At 49.8% G+C, this 15034-nt stretch overlaps 1 protein-coding gene across 1 annotated transcript in view; it reads left to right on the plus strand.

Annotated features, from left to right (window-relative positions):
* The first annotated feature begins 469 nt into the window (after positions 1-469).
* The window catches only part of zgc:194209 (adipocyte plasma membrane-associated protein), a 34129-nt gene continuing 19564 nt past the window's right edge, over positions 470-15034 (plus strand). The window contains exons 1-4 of the mRNA XM_082978127.1: positions 470-640; positions 6422-6511; positions 10692-10813; positions 10988-11086. Coding sequence (XP_082834253.1) covers positions 639-640; positions 6422-6511; positions 10692-10813; positions 10988-11086 — 313 coding nt within the window. The 5' untranslated portion in view covers positions 470-638. The remainder of the gene's footprint in view (positions 641-6421; positions 6512-10691; positions 10814-10987; positions 11087-15034) is intronic.

The raw sequence follows: 15034 nt of genomic DNA on the forward strand, positions 1-15034 counted from the left end.
GGTCGTGCTGGTGTGGGGGGTATAAATCAACCTGTGTGTCCTGGTCGTGCTGGTGTGGGGAGTATAAAATCAACCTGTGTGTCCTGGTCGTGCTGGTGTGGGGGGTATAACATCAACCTGTGTGTCCTGGTCGTGCTGGTGTGGGGGGTATAACATCAACCTGTGTGTCCTGGTCGTGCTGGTGTGGGGGGTATAACATCAACCTGTGTGTCCTGGTCGTGCTGGTGTGGGGAGTATAAAATCAACCTGTTGTTTACGTAAGCATGTGACAAATAAAAGTTAACTTGGAAACAGACTGCTCAGGCCCAGGGCTGGTCGGGTGGCTCCATCTAGTGGCGAAACAATATCATGACAGTTGAGGAAGACGAAAACAGCGTAAATAAACCTGCCTCATCTCACACCTCCCATTCCAGTCATCTGTCCCCTGGATGAACTCTTTATAAATCACACACACACACACACACACACAGTCTCTCTCAGCCCCACACACACACACACACACACACACTCACTCACTCTCAGTCTCTCTCCCGCGGCGCTCCCCAGAACAGACAACAACTTTGCTTCATGGCGGCGAGTCTCACCGGACGCAGGATTGTGATCTAACCGGACGGGAACGAGCTGCGGAGGAATCCACCATGTAGGTTACGTTTTTACCGGAGTTGTTTTGCTTCGTGATAGAACAGTAATGAAGTTACGTCAACGACTTTAAGCATGAGTGGACTTGTCCCTCAAAAACAAGAGAGTAGAGTCACTGTCTTTACGGTAGACAGGTTACTGCTGGATGAATGACCACTAGGTTACTGCTGGGTGACCACTAGGTTACTGCTGGGTGAATGACCACTAGGTTACTGCTGGATGACCACTAGGTTACCGCTGGATGAATGACCACTAGGTTACTGCTGGATGAATGACCACTAGGTTACTGCTGGATGACCACTAGGTTACAGCTGGATGAATGACCACTAGGTTACTGCTGGATGACCACTAGGTTACTGCTGGATGAATGACCACTAGGTTACTGCTGGATGACCACTAGGTTACGCTGGTGAATGACCACTAGGTTACTGCTGGATGAATGACCACTAGGTTACTGCTGGATGAATGACCACTAGGTTACTGCTGGATGAATGACCACTAGGTTACTGCTGGATGACCACTAGGTTACTGCTGGATGAATGACCACTAGGTTACTGCTGGATGAATGACCACTAGGTTACTGCTGGATGAATGACCACTAGGTTACTGCTGGATGAATGACCACTAGGTTACTGCTGGGTGAATGACCACTAGGTTACTGCTGGATGAATGACCACTAGGTTACTGCTGGATGACCACTAGGTTACTGCTGGATGAATGACCACTAGGTTACTGCTGGATGAATGACCACTAGGTTACTGCTGGATGAATGACCACTAGGTTACTGCTGGATGAATGACCACTAGGTTACTGCTGGATGAATGACCACTAGGTTACTGCTGGATGAATGACCACTAGGTTACTGCTGGATGAATGACCACTAGGTTACTGCTGGGTGAATGACCACTAGGTTACTGCTGGGTGAATGACCACTAGGTTACTGCTGGATGAATGACCACTAGGTTACTGCTGGATGAATGACCACTAGGTTACTGCTGGTGAATGACCACTAGGTTACTGCTGGATGAATGACCACTAGGTTACCGCTGGATGAATGACCACTAGGTTACTGCTGGATGAATGACCACTAGGTTACTGCTGGATGAATGACCACTAGGTTACTGCTGGATGAATGACCACTAGGTTACTGCTGGATGAATGACCACTAGGTTACTGCTGGGTGAATGACCACTAGGTTACTGCTGGATGAATGACCACTAGGTTACTGCTGGATGAATGACCACTAGGTTACTGCTGGATGACCACTAGGTTACTGCTGGATGAATGACCACTAGGTTACTGCTGGATGAATGACCACTAGGTTACTGCTGGATGAATGACCACTAGGTTACTGCTGGATGAATGACCACTAGGTTACTGCTGGATGAATGACCACTAGGTTACTGCTGGATGACCACTAGGTTACTGCTGGATGAATGACCACTAGGTTACTGCTGGATGAATGACCACTAGGTTACTGCTGGATGAATGACCACTAGGTTACTGCTGGATGACCACTAGGTTACTGCTGGATGAATGACCACTAGGTTACTGCTGGATGAATGACCACTAGGTTACCGCTGGATGAATGACCACTAGGTTACTGCTGGATGAATGACCACTAGGTTACTGCTGGATGAATGACCACTAGGTTACTGCTGGATGAATGACCACTAGGTTACAGCTGGATGAATGACCACTAGGTTACTGCTGGATGAATGACCACTAGGTTACCGCTGGATGAATGACCACTAGGTTACTGCTGGGTGAATGACCACTAGGTTACTGCTGGATGACCACTAGGTTACTGCTGGATGAATGACCACTAGGTTACTGCTGGGTGAATGACCACTAGGTTACTGCTGGATGAATGACCACTAGGTTACTGCTGGATGAATGACCACTAGGTTACTGCTGGATGAATGACCACTAGGTTACTGCTGGATGAATGACCACTAGGTTACTGCTGGGTGAATGACCACTAGGTTACCGCTGGATGAATGACCACTAGGTTACTGCTGGATGAATGACCACTAGGTTACTGCTGGATGAATGACCACTAGGTTACTGCTGGATGAATGACCACTAGGTTACTGCTGGATGACCACTAGGTTACTGCTAGATGACCACTAGGTTACTGCTGGATGAATGACCACTAGGTTACTGCTGGATGAATGACCACTAGGTTACTGCTGGATGAATGACCACTAGGTTACCGCTGGATGAATGACCTCAGTCATGTTTTGGTAGAATTTTGAGTTGTTGACGTTTTTTGTCCATGTTGTAATTGATTATGATAACGATATTGTCGTACAAGTGCAACTCACGTGGGAAAAATTACATGTGTTATGAAACTATTGAAATGAATCTTTGAATGTATCCTATTAGAATATTACCCAATAACTGCAGCTCAGATGAGATTAAAGACTCTATCAGTCATGTGTAATTCCATAGCCTTTTACATTTACATTTACGTCATTTAGCAGACGCTCTTATCCAGAGCGACTTACAAATTGGTGCATTCACCTTCTGATATCCAGTGGAACAACCACTTTACAATAGTACATCTAAATCTTTTTTTTGGGGGGGGGGGGGTTAGAAGGATTACTATATCCTATCCCAGGTATTCCTTAAAGAGGTGGGGTTTCAGGTGTCTCCGGAAGGTGGTGATTGACTCCGCTGTCCTGGCGTCGTGAGGGAGCTTGTTCCACCATTGGGGTGCCAGAGCAGCGAACAGTTTTGACTGGGCTGAGCGGGAACTGTGCTTCCTCAGAGGTAGGGGGGCCAGCAGGCCAGAGGTGGATGAGCGGGAACTGTGCTTCCTCAGAGGTAGGGAGGACGAGCAGGCCAGAGGTGGATGAGCGGGAACTGTGCTTCCTCAGAGGTAGGGAGGACGAGCAGGCCAGAGGTGGATGAGCGGGAACTGTGCTTCCTCAGAGGTAGGGAGGCCAGCAGGCCAGAGGTGGATGAGCGGGAACTGTGCTTCCTCAGAGGTAGGGAGGCGAGCAGGCCAGAGGTGGCTGAGCGGGAACTGTGCTTCCTCAGAGGTAGGGAGGCCAGCAGGCCAGAGGTGGATGAGCGGGAACTGTGCTTCCTCAGAGGTAGGGAGGCGAGCAGGCCAGAGGTGGCTGAGCGGGAACTGTGCTTCCTCAGAGGTAGGGAGGCCAGCAGGCCAGAGGTGGATGAGCGGGAACTGTGCTTCCTCAGAGGTAGGGGGGGCGAGCAGGCCAGCGGTGGATGAACGACCACTAGGTTACTGCTGGATGAGCGGGAACTGTGCTTCCTCAGAGGTAGGGAGGCCAGCAGGCCAGAGGTGGATGAGCGGGAACTGTGCTTCCTCAGAGGTAGGGAGGCGAGCAGGCCAGAGGTGGATGAGCGGGAACTGTGCTTCCTCAGAGGTAGGGGGGCGAGCAGGCCAGAGGTGGATGAGCGGGAACTGTGCTTCCTCAGAGGTAGGGGGGCGAGCAGGCCAGAGGTGGATGAGCGGGAACTGTGCTTCCTCAGAGGTAGGGAGGCGAGCAGGCCAGAGGTGGATGGATGAGCGGGAACTGTGCTTCCTCAGAGGTAGGGAGGCGAGCAGGCCAGAGGTGGATGAGCGGGAACTGTGCTTCCTCAGAGGTAGGGAGGACGAGCAGGCCAGAGGTGGATGAGCGGGAACTGTGCTTCCTCAGAGGTAGGGAGGCCAGCAGGCCAGAGGTGGATGAGCGGGAACTGTGCTTCCTCAGAGGTACGGAGGACAGCAGGCCAGAGGTGGATGAATGGGAACTGTACTTCCTCAGAGGTAGGGGGGGCCAGCAGGCCAGAGGTGGATGAATGACCACTAGGTTACTGCTGGATGAGCGGGAACTGTGCTTCCTCAGAGGTAGGGAGGCCAGCAGGCCAGAGGTGGATGAGCGGGAACTGTGCTTCCTCAGAGGTAGGGAGGACGAGCAGGCCAGAGGTGGATGAGCGGGAACTGTGCTTCCTCAGAGGTAGGGAGGCCAGCAGGCCAGAGGTGGATGAGCGGGAACTGTACTTCCTCAGAGGTAGGGGGGGCCAGCAGGCCAGAGGTGGATGAATGACCACTAGGTTACTGCTGGATGAGCGGGAACTGTGCTTCCTCAGAGGTAGGGAGGCCAGCAGGCCAGCGGTGGATGAGCGGGAACTGTGCTTCCTCAGAGGTAGGGAGGCCAGCAGGCCAGAGGTGGATGAGCGGGAACTGTGCTTCCTCAGAGGTAGGGAGGCGAGCAGGCCAGCGGTGGATGAGCGGCAACTGTGCTTCCTCAGAGGTAGGGGGGCCAGCAGGCCAGAGGTGGATGAGCGGGAACTGTGCTTCCTCAGAGGTAGGGGGGCGAGCAGGCCAGAGGTGGATGAGCGGGAACTGTGCTTCCTCAGAGGTAGGGAGGCGAGCAGGCCAGAGGTGGATGAGCGGGAACTGTGCTTCCTCAGAGGTAGGGAGGCCAGCAGGCCAGAGGTGGATGAGCGGGAACTGTACTTCCTCAGAGGTAGGGGGGGCCAGCAGGCCAGAGGTGGATGAATGACCACTAGGTTACTGCTGGATGAGCGGGAACTGTGCTTCCTCAGAGGTAGGGAGGCCAGCAGGCCAGAGGTGGATGAGCGGGAACTGTACTTCCTCAGAGGTAGGGGGGGCCAGCAGGCCAGAGGTGGATGAATGACCACTAGGTTACTGCTGGATGAGCGGGAACTGTGCTTCCTCAGAGGTAGGGAGGCCAGCAGGCCAGCGGTGAATGAGCGGGAACTGTGCTTCCTCAGAGGTAGGGAGGCCAGCAGGCCAGAGGTGGATGAGCGGGAACTGTGCTTCCTCAGAGGTAGGGAGGCGAGCAGGCCAGCGGTGGATGAGCGGCAACTGTGCTTCCTCAGAGGTAGGGGGGCCAGCAGGCCAGAGGGGGATGAGCGGGAACTGTGCTTCCTCAGAGGTAGGGGGGCGAGCAGGCCAGAGGTGGATGAGCGGGAACTGTGCTTCCTCAGAGGTAGGGAGGCGAGCAGGCCAGAGGTGGATGAGCGGGAACTGTGCTTCCTCAGAGGTAGGGAGGCCAGCAGGCCAGAGGTGGATGAGTGGGAACTGTACTTCCTCAGAGGTAGGGGGGGCCAGCAGGCCAGAGGTGGATGAATGACCACTAGGTTACTGCTGGATGAGCGGGAACTGTGCTTCCTCAGAGGTAGGGAGGCCAGCAGGCCAGAGGTGGATGAGCGGGAACTGTGCTTCCTCAGAGGTAGGGAGGCCAGCAGGCCAGAGGTGGATGAGCGGGAACGTGCTTCCTCAGAGGTAGGGAGGACGAGCAGGCCAGAGTGGATGAGCGGGAACTGTGCTTCCTCAGAGGTAGGGAGGCCAGCAGGCCAGAGGTGGATGAGCGGGAACTGTGCTTCCTCAGAGGTAGGGGGACGAGCAGGCCAGAGTTGGATGAGCGGGAACTGTGCTTCCTCAGAGGTAGGGAGGCCAGCAGGCCAGAGGTGAATGAGCGGGAACTGTGCTTCCTCAGAGGTAGGGAGGACGAGTAGGCCAGAGTTTTTTTTTTTTTTTACGCTCAACAGTTTCCTTTGTGTATCAAGAATGGTCCACCACCCAAAGGACATCCAGCCAACTGGACACAACTATGGGAAGCTGTGGGAGTCAACATGGGCCAACATTCCCATGTGGAACGCTTTCGACACCCTTGTAGAGTCCCATGCCCCGACGAAATGAGGCTGTTCTGAGTGCAACTCAATATTAGGACGGTGTTCTTAACGTTTTTGTTCACTCAGTGTATATGTGATTATCTGTTGTGTTGTTTCCTGTCTTCAGGCTGGGGAAGAGAGCGATATTAGTGGTCCTGCTATCTGTGGCTGTGTGGATCTACTTCCTCCCCTCGCCCATAGACCCTCAGCCTTACACGTAAGTACAGACACACCACACCGGCTCTGATGCTCGTCGGATGTGGCAGGGCTTCGCAAACTAACACTCACGTCCGTAGCCATGAAGTGCTTTGAAAGGCTGGTCATGGCTCACGTCAACACCATCATCCCAGAAACACTAGACCCACTCCAATTTGCATACCGCCCCCAACAGATCCGCATATGATGCAATCTCTATTGTACTCCACACTGCCCTTTCTCACCTGGACAAAAGGAACACCTATGTGAGAATGCTGTTCATTGACTACAGCTCAGCGTTCAACACCATAGTGCCCACAAAGCTCACCACTAAGCGAAGGACTCTGGGACTGAACACCTCCCTCTGTAACTGGATCCTGGACTTCCTGACGGGCCGCCCCCTGGTGGTGAGGGTAGGTAACAACACATCCGCCACGCTGATCCTCAACACGGGGGCCCCTCAGGGGTGCGTGCTCAGTCCTGTACTCCCTGTTCACCCACGACTGCGTGGCCAAACACGACTCCAACACCATCATTATGTTTACCGACAACACAACAGTGGTAGGCCTGATCACCGACAATAATTAGACAGCCTATAGGGAGGAGGTCAGAGACCTGGCCGTGTGGTGCCAGAATAACAACCTCTCCCTCAACGTGATCAAGATAAAGGAGATGATCGTGCACTACAGGAAAAGGAGGACTGAGCACGCCCCCAGTCTCATCGACGGGGCTGTAGTGGAGCAGGTTGAGAGCTTCAAGTTCCTTGGCATCAACATCACCAACAAACTAGAATGGTCCAAACACACCAAGACAGTCGTGAAGAGGGCACGACAACGCCTATTCCCCCTCAGGAAACTGAAAATATTTGGCATGGGTCCTCAGTTCCTCAAAAAGTTATACAGCTGCGCCATCGAGAGCATCCTGACAGGTTGCATCACCGGCTGGTATGACATCCGACCACAAGGCACTACAGAGGGTAGTGCGAACGGCCCAGTACATCACTGGGGCCAAGCTTCCTGCCTTCCAGGACCTCTATACCAGGCGGTGTCAGAGGAAGGGCCTAAAAATGGTCAAAGACCCCAGCCACCCTAGTCACAGACTTTTCTCTCTGCTACTGCATGGCAAGCGGTACCGGAATGCCAAGTCTGGGTCCAAAAGGCTCCTTAAAAGCTTCTACCCCCAAGCCATCAGATCAGACTGCTGAACAGCTTCTACCCCCAAGCCATCAGACTGCTGAACAGCTTCTACCCCCAAGCCGTCAGACTGCTGAACAGCTTCTACCCCCAAGCCATCAGACTGCTGAACAGCTTCTACCCCCAAGCCATCAGACTGCTGAACAGCTTCTACCCCCAAGCCATCAGACTGCTGAACAGCTTCTACCCCCAAGCCATCAGACTGCTGAACAGCTTCTACCCCCAAGCCATCAGACTGCTGAACAGCTTCTATCCCCAAGCCATCAGACTGCTGAACAGCTTCTACCCCCAAGCCATCAGACTGCTGAACAGCACCCCAAGCCATCAGAATGCTGAAAGCCGTCAGACTGCTGAACAGCTTCTACCCCCAAGCCATCAGACTGCTGAACAGCTTCTACCCCCAAGCCATCAGACTGCTGAACAGCATCTACCCCCAAGCCATCAGACTGCTGACCAGTTAATTAAATGGTCACCCAGAATATTTACATTGACCCCCTTTGTTTTAACACTGCTGCTACTCGCTGTTTATTATCTATGCATAGTCACTTTACCTCCACTTACATGTACATATTACCTCAACTACAGTCGTGGCCAAAGGTTTTGAGAATGACACAAATATTCATTTTCACAAAGTCTGCTGCCTCAGATTGTATGATGGCAATTTGCATATACTCCATAATGTTATGAAGAGTGATCAGATGAATTGCAATTAATTGCAAAGTCCCTCTTTGCCACGCAAATTAACCGAATCCCCCCAAAACATTTCCACTGCATTTCAGCCCTGCCACAAAAGGACCAGCTGACATCATGTCAGTGATTCTCTCGTTAACACAGGTGTGAGTGTTGACAAGGACAAGGCTGGAGATCACTCTGTCATGCTGATTGAGTTCGAATAACAGACTGGAAGCTTCAAAAGGAGGGTGGTGCTTGGAATCATTGTTCTTCCTCTGTCAGCCATGGTTACCTGCAAGGAAACACGTGCCGTCATCATTGCTTTGCACAAAAAGGTCTTCACAGGCAAGGATATTGCTGCCAGTAAGATTGCACCCAAATCAACCATTTATCGGATCATCAAGAACTTCAAGGAGAGTGGTTCAATTGTTGTGAAGAAGGCTTCAGGGCGCCCAAGAAAGTCCAGCAAGCGCCAGGACCGTCTCCTAAAGTTGATTCAGCTGCGGGATCGGGGCACCACCAGTACAGAGCTTGCTCAGGGATGGCAGCAGGCAGGTGTGAGTGCATCTGCACGCACAGTGAGGCGAAGACTTTTGGAGGATGGCCTGGTGTCAAGAAGGGCAGCAAAGAAGCCACTTCTCTCCAGGAAAAACATCAGGGACAGATTGATATTCTTACAAAGGTACAGGGATTGGACTGCTGAGGACTGGGTAAAGTCATTTTCTCTGATGAATCCCCTTTCCAATTGTTTGGGGCATCTGGAAAAAAGTTTGTCCGGAGAAGACAAGGTGAGCGCTACCATCAGTCCTGTTTCATGCCAACAGTAAAGCATCCTGAGACCATTCATGTGTGGGGTTGCTTCTCAGCCAAGGGAGTGGGCTCACTCACAATTTGGCCTAAGAACACAGCCATGAATAAAGAATGGTACCAACACATCCTCCGAGAGCAACTTCTCCCAACCATCCAGGAACAGTTTGGTGACGAACAATGCCTTTTCCAGCATGATGGAGCACCTTGCCATCAGGCAAAAGTGATAACTAAGTGGCTCGGGGAACAAAACATCGATATTTTGGGTCCGTGGCCAGAAAACTCCCCAGAATTTAATCCCACTGAGAACTTGTGGTCAATCCTCAAGAGGCGGGTGGACAAACAAAAACCCACAAATTCTGGCAAACTCCAAGCATTGATTATGCAACAATGGGCTGCCATCAGTCAGGATGTGGCCCAGAAGTTAATTGACAGCATGTCAGGGCGGATTGCAGAGGTCATGAAAAAGAAGGGTCAACACTGTAAATATTGACTCTTTGTCAGATTAGGGGTTAAAGGTTAAAGAGTTATTGTCTGTCAGATTAGGGGTTAAAGGTTAAAGAGTTATTGTCTGTCAGATTAGGGGTTAAAGGTTAAAGAGTTATTGTCTGTCAGATTAGGGGTTAAAGGTTATTGTCTGTCAGATTAGGGGTTAAAGGTTATTGTCTGTCAGATTAGGGGTTAAAGGTTATTGTCTGTCAGATTAGGGGTTAAAGGTTAAAGAGTTATTGTCTGTCAGATTAGGGGTTAAAGGTTATTGTCTGTCAGATTAGGGGTTAAAGGTTAAAGAGTTATTGTCTGTCAGATTAGGGGTTAAAGGTTATTGTCTGTCAGATTAGGGGTTAAAGGTTATTGTCTGTCAGATTAGGGGTTAAAGGTTATTGTCTGTCAGATTAGGGGTTAAAGGTTAAAGGTTATTGTCTGTCAGATTAGGGGTTAAAGGGTTATTGTCTGTCAGATTAGGGGTTAAAGGTTATTGTCTGCCAGATTAGGGGTTAAAGGTTAAAGAGTTATTGTCTGTCAGATTAGGGGTTAAAGGTTAAAGAGTTATTGTCTGTCAGATTAGGGGTTAAAGGTTAAAGAGTTATTGTCTGTCAGATTAGGGGTTAAAGGGTTATTGTCTGTCAGATTAGGGGTTAAAGGTTATTGTCTGCCAGATTAGGGGTTAAAGGTTAAAGGTTATTGTCTGTCAGATTAGGGGTTAAAGGTTAAAGGTTATTGTCTGTCAGATTAGGGGTTAAAGGGTTATTGTCTGTCAGATTAGGGGTTAAAGGTTATTGTCTGTCAGATTAGGGGTTAAAGGATTAAAGAGTTATTGTCTGTCAGATTAGGGGTTAAAGGTTAAAGAGTTATTGTCTGTCAGATTAGGGGTTAAAGGTTAAAGGTTATTGTCTGTCAGATTAGGGGTTAAAGGTTATTGTCTGTCAGATTAGGGGTTAAAGGTTATTGTCTGTCAGATTAGGGGTTAAAGGTTAAAGGTTATTGTCTGTCAGATTAGGGGTTAAAGGTTAAAGAGTTATTGTCTGTCAGATTCAAGGGACCCCCTCCGCTCCTGGAGGGCCCACTGGCTGTCAACACCAGACTACAGAACGGACGCAGGCTGTTCACTGGACAACTACACGGACCAGAATCCTTCACTGCTGACCAGGAGGGTAAGAACTCTTGCCCGAGTTGTTTTTCATTCAGCATGTTTTTAATTTAATCGCGTCTGTTTGTCTTACATCCGCCTCGTCAGTGTTTTATATGACCGTGGTAGATCCCCTACCACTGTTACGAGAACCTGCGGACTCTCTGACCCCTGACCTTTAACCCCTGGCGTCTCCTAGGTAACGTGTACACAGGGACGGTGGATGGGAAGCTGTGGAGGATCCACCAGGAGACTCTGACCCTCATCGCCCACATGGGACAGGACTTGCAGGAGTGTGGTCAGTAACTAACTAACTAACCAACCTTAACGCTAACTAACCCTAACGCTAACCAACCCTAACGCTAACTAACCCTAACTCATCACCCACATGGGACAGGACTTACAGGAGTGTGGTCAGTAACTAACTAACTAACTAACTAACTAACCAACCCTAACGCTAACTAACGCTAACTCATCACCCACATGGGACATTTTCATAGTGGCTAGCTAGCTAGCCAGTTAGCCCTATGGACTTACCCATTCACTGAACTGTCTTCCAGCCTTCGTAATAATGTAGCTAACCAGATCATTTTTGCCTGTTAAACTATCTAAAACTAATATTATGCAAGATGGATGTCAATTCTTCGTGGGTAGCTAGCTAACAATCCTTCATGGCTATCTGGCTAGCTAACAATTCTTCATGGCTATCTGGCTAGCTAACAATTCTTCATGGCTATTTCTGGCTAACAATTCTTCATGGCTATCTGGCTAGCTAACAATTCTTCATGGCTATCTGGATAGCTAACAATTCTTCATGGCTATCTGGATAGCTAACAATTCTTCATGGCTATCTGGCTAGCTAACAGTTCTTCATGGCTATCTGGCTAGCTAACAGTTCTTCATGGCTATCTGGCTAGCTAACAATTCTTCATGGCTATCTGGCTAGCTAACAGTTCTTCATGGCTATCTGGCTAGCTAACAGTTCTTCATGGCTATCTGGCTAGCTAACAGTTCTTCATGGCTATCTGGCTAGCTAACAATTCTTCATGGCTATCTGGCTAGCTAACAGTTTTTCATGGCTATCTGGCTAGCTAACAATTCTTCATGGCTATCTGGCTAGCTAACAGTTCTTCATGGCTATCTGGCTAGCTAACAACTCTTCATGGCTATCTGGCTAGCTAACAACTCTTCATGGCTATCTGGCTAGCTAACAATTCTTCATGGCTATCTGGATAGCTAACAATTCTTCATGGCTATCTGGCTAGCTAACAATTCTTCATGGCTATCTGGCTAGCTAACAGTTCTTCATGGCTATTTCTGGCTAACAATTCTTCATGGCTATTTCTGGCTAACAATTCTTCATGGCTATCTGGCTAGCTAACAATTCTTCATGGCTATCTGGATAGCTAACAATTCTTCATGGCTATCTGGCTAGCTAACAGTTCTTCATGGCTATCTGGCTAGCTAACAGTTCTTCATGGCTATCTGGCTAGCTAACAATTCTTCATGGCTATCTGGCTAGCTAACAATTCTTCATGGCTATCTGGCTAGCTAACAACTCTTCATGGCTATCTGGCTAGCTAACAATTCTTCATGGCTATCTGGCTAGCTAAAAATTCTTAATGGCTATCTGGATAGCTAACAATTCTTCATGGCTATCTGGCTAGCTAACAGTTCTTCATGGCTATCTGCCTAGCTAACAGTTCTTCATGGCTATCTGGATAGCTAACAATTCTTCATGGCTATCTGGCTAGCTAACAATTCTTCATGGCTATCTGGCTAGCTAACAATTCTTCATGGCTATCTGGATAGCTAACAATTCTTCATGGCTATCTGGCTAGCTAACAGTTCTTCATTGCAATTTCTGGCTAACAATTCTTCATGGCTATTTCTGGCTAGCTAACAATTCTTCATGGCTATCTGGCTAGCTAACAATTCTTCATGGCTATCTGGATAGCTAACAGTTCTTCATGGCTATCTGGCTAGCTAACAATTCTTCATGGCTATCTGGCTAGCTAAAAATTCTTAATGGCTATCTGGATAGCTAACAATTCTTCATGGCTATCTGGCTAGCTAACAGTTCTTCATGGCTATCTGCCTAGCTAACAGTTCTTCATGGCTATCTGGATAGCTAACAATTCTTCATGGCTATCTGGATAGCTAACAATTCTTCATGGCTATCTGGCTAGCTAACAATTCTTCATGGCTATCTGGATAGCTAACAATTCTTCATGGCTATCTGGCTAGCTAACAGTTCTTCATTGCAATTTCTGGCTAACAATTCTTCATGGCTATTTCTGGCTAGCTAACAATTCTTCATGGCTATCTGGCTAGCTAACAATTCTTCATGGCTATCTGGATAGCTAACAGTTCTTCATGGCTATCTGGCTAGCTAACAGTTCTTCATGGCTATCTGGCTAGCTAACAGTTCTTCATGGCTATCTGGCTAGCTAACAATTCTTCATGGCTATCTGGCTAGCTAACAGTTCTTCGTGGCTATCTGGCTAGCTAACAGTTCTTCATGGCTATCTGGCTAGCTAACAATTCTTCATGGCTATCTGGTTAGCTAACAATTCTTCATGGCTATCTGGCTAGCTAACAATTCTTCATGGCTACCTGGCTAGCTAACAATTCTTCATGGCTATCTGGCTAGCTAACAATTCTTCATGGCTATCTGGCTAGCTAACAGTTCTTCATGGCTATCTGGCTAGCTAACAGTTCTTCATGGCTATCTGGCTAGCTAACAATTCTTCATGGCTATCTGGTTAGCTAACAATTCTTCATGGCTATCTGGTTAGCTAACAATTCTTCACGGCTATCTGGCTAGCTAACAGTTCTTCATGGCTACCTGGCTAGCTAACAGTAGTAGGAGTGGGATCAGTACTTCTAGCAGGCTTATTGCTGTATGATGGAATCTGTCTGGGCTCTACAGGGCTGTGTTCAGTTCAGTAGGTATGAAACAGGTGAGAGAACATTTAGAAAAGGAGGAGGACCTGAATGTTTCAGATGTTCTAGTGGAGTGGAACCCCTGGTGTGGAACCCTGACACTCTGTCTTCTGGTGGAGTGCACCCCTGGTGTGGAACCCTGACACTCTGTCTTCTGGTGGAGTGCACCCCTGGTGTGGAACCCTGACACTCTGTCTTCTGGTGGAGTGGAACCCCTGGGGTGGAACCCTGACACTCTGTCTTCTGGTGGAGTGGAACCCCTGGGGTGGAACCCTGACACTCTGTCTTCTGGTGGAGTGGAACCCCTGGTGTGGAACCCTGACACTCTGTCTTCTGGTGGAGTGGAACCCCTGGTGTGGAACCCTGACACTCTGTCTTCTGGTGGAGTGGAACCCCTGGTGTGGAACCCTGACACTCTGTCTTCTGGTGGAGTGCACCCCTGGTGTGGAACCCTGACACTCTGTCTTCTGGTGGAGTGGAACCCCTGGTGTGGAACCCTGACACTCTGTCTTCTGGTGGAGTGCACCCCTGGTGTGGAACCCTGACACTCTGTCTTCTGGTGGAGTGGAACCCCTGGTGTGGAACCCTGACACTCTGTCTTCTGGTGGAGTGGAACCCCTGGTGTGGAACCCTGACACTCTGTCTTCTGGTGGAGTGGAACCCCTGGTGTGGAACCCTGACACTCTGTCTTCTGGTGGAGTGGAACCCCTGGTGTGGAACCCTGACACTCTGTCTTCTGGTGGAGTGGAACCCCTGGTGTGGAACCCTGACACTCTGTCTTCTGGTGGAGTGGAACCCCTGGTGTGGAACCCTGACACTCTGTCTTCTGGTGGAGTGGAACCCCTGGTGTGGAACCCTGACACTCTGTCTTCTGGTGGAGTGGAACCCCTGGTGTGGAACCCTGACACTCTGTCTTCTGGTGGAGTGCACCCCTGGTGTGGAACCCTGACACTCTGTCTTCTGGTGGAGTGGAACCCCTGGTGTGGAACCCTGACACTCTGTCTTCTGGTGGAGTGGAACCCCTGGTGTGGAACCCTGACACTCTGTCTTCTGGTGGAGTGGAACCCCTGGTGTGGAACCCTGACACTCTGTCTTCTGGTGGAGTGGAACCCCTGGTGTGGAACCCTGACACTCTGTCTTCTGGTGGAGTGGAACCCCTGGTGTGGAACCCTGACACTCTGTGTGATGTGTGTGTGTGTGTGTGTGTGTGTGTGTGTGTGTGTGTGTGTGTGTGTGTGTGTGTGTGTGTGTGTGTGTGTGTGCCAGGTTGTGTGTGTCCAGATTGTGTGTGTGTGTGTGT

This window comes from Salmo salar, chromosome 07 (genome assembly GCF_965601325.2).
Source record: "Salmo salar chromosome 07, fSalSal1, whole genome shotgun sequence".
Classification (NCBI taxonomy): domain Eukaryota; kingdom Metazoa; phylum Chordata; class Actinopteri; order Salmoniformes; family Salmonidae; genus Salmo; species Salmo salar.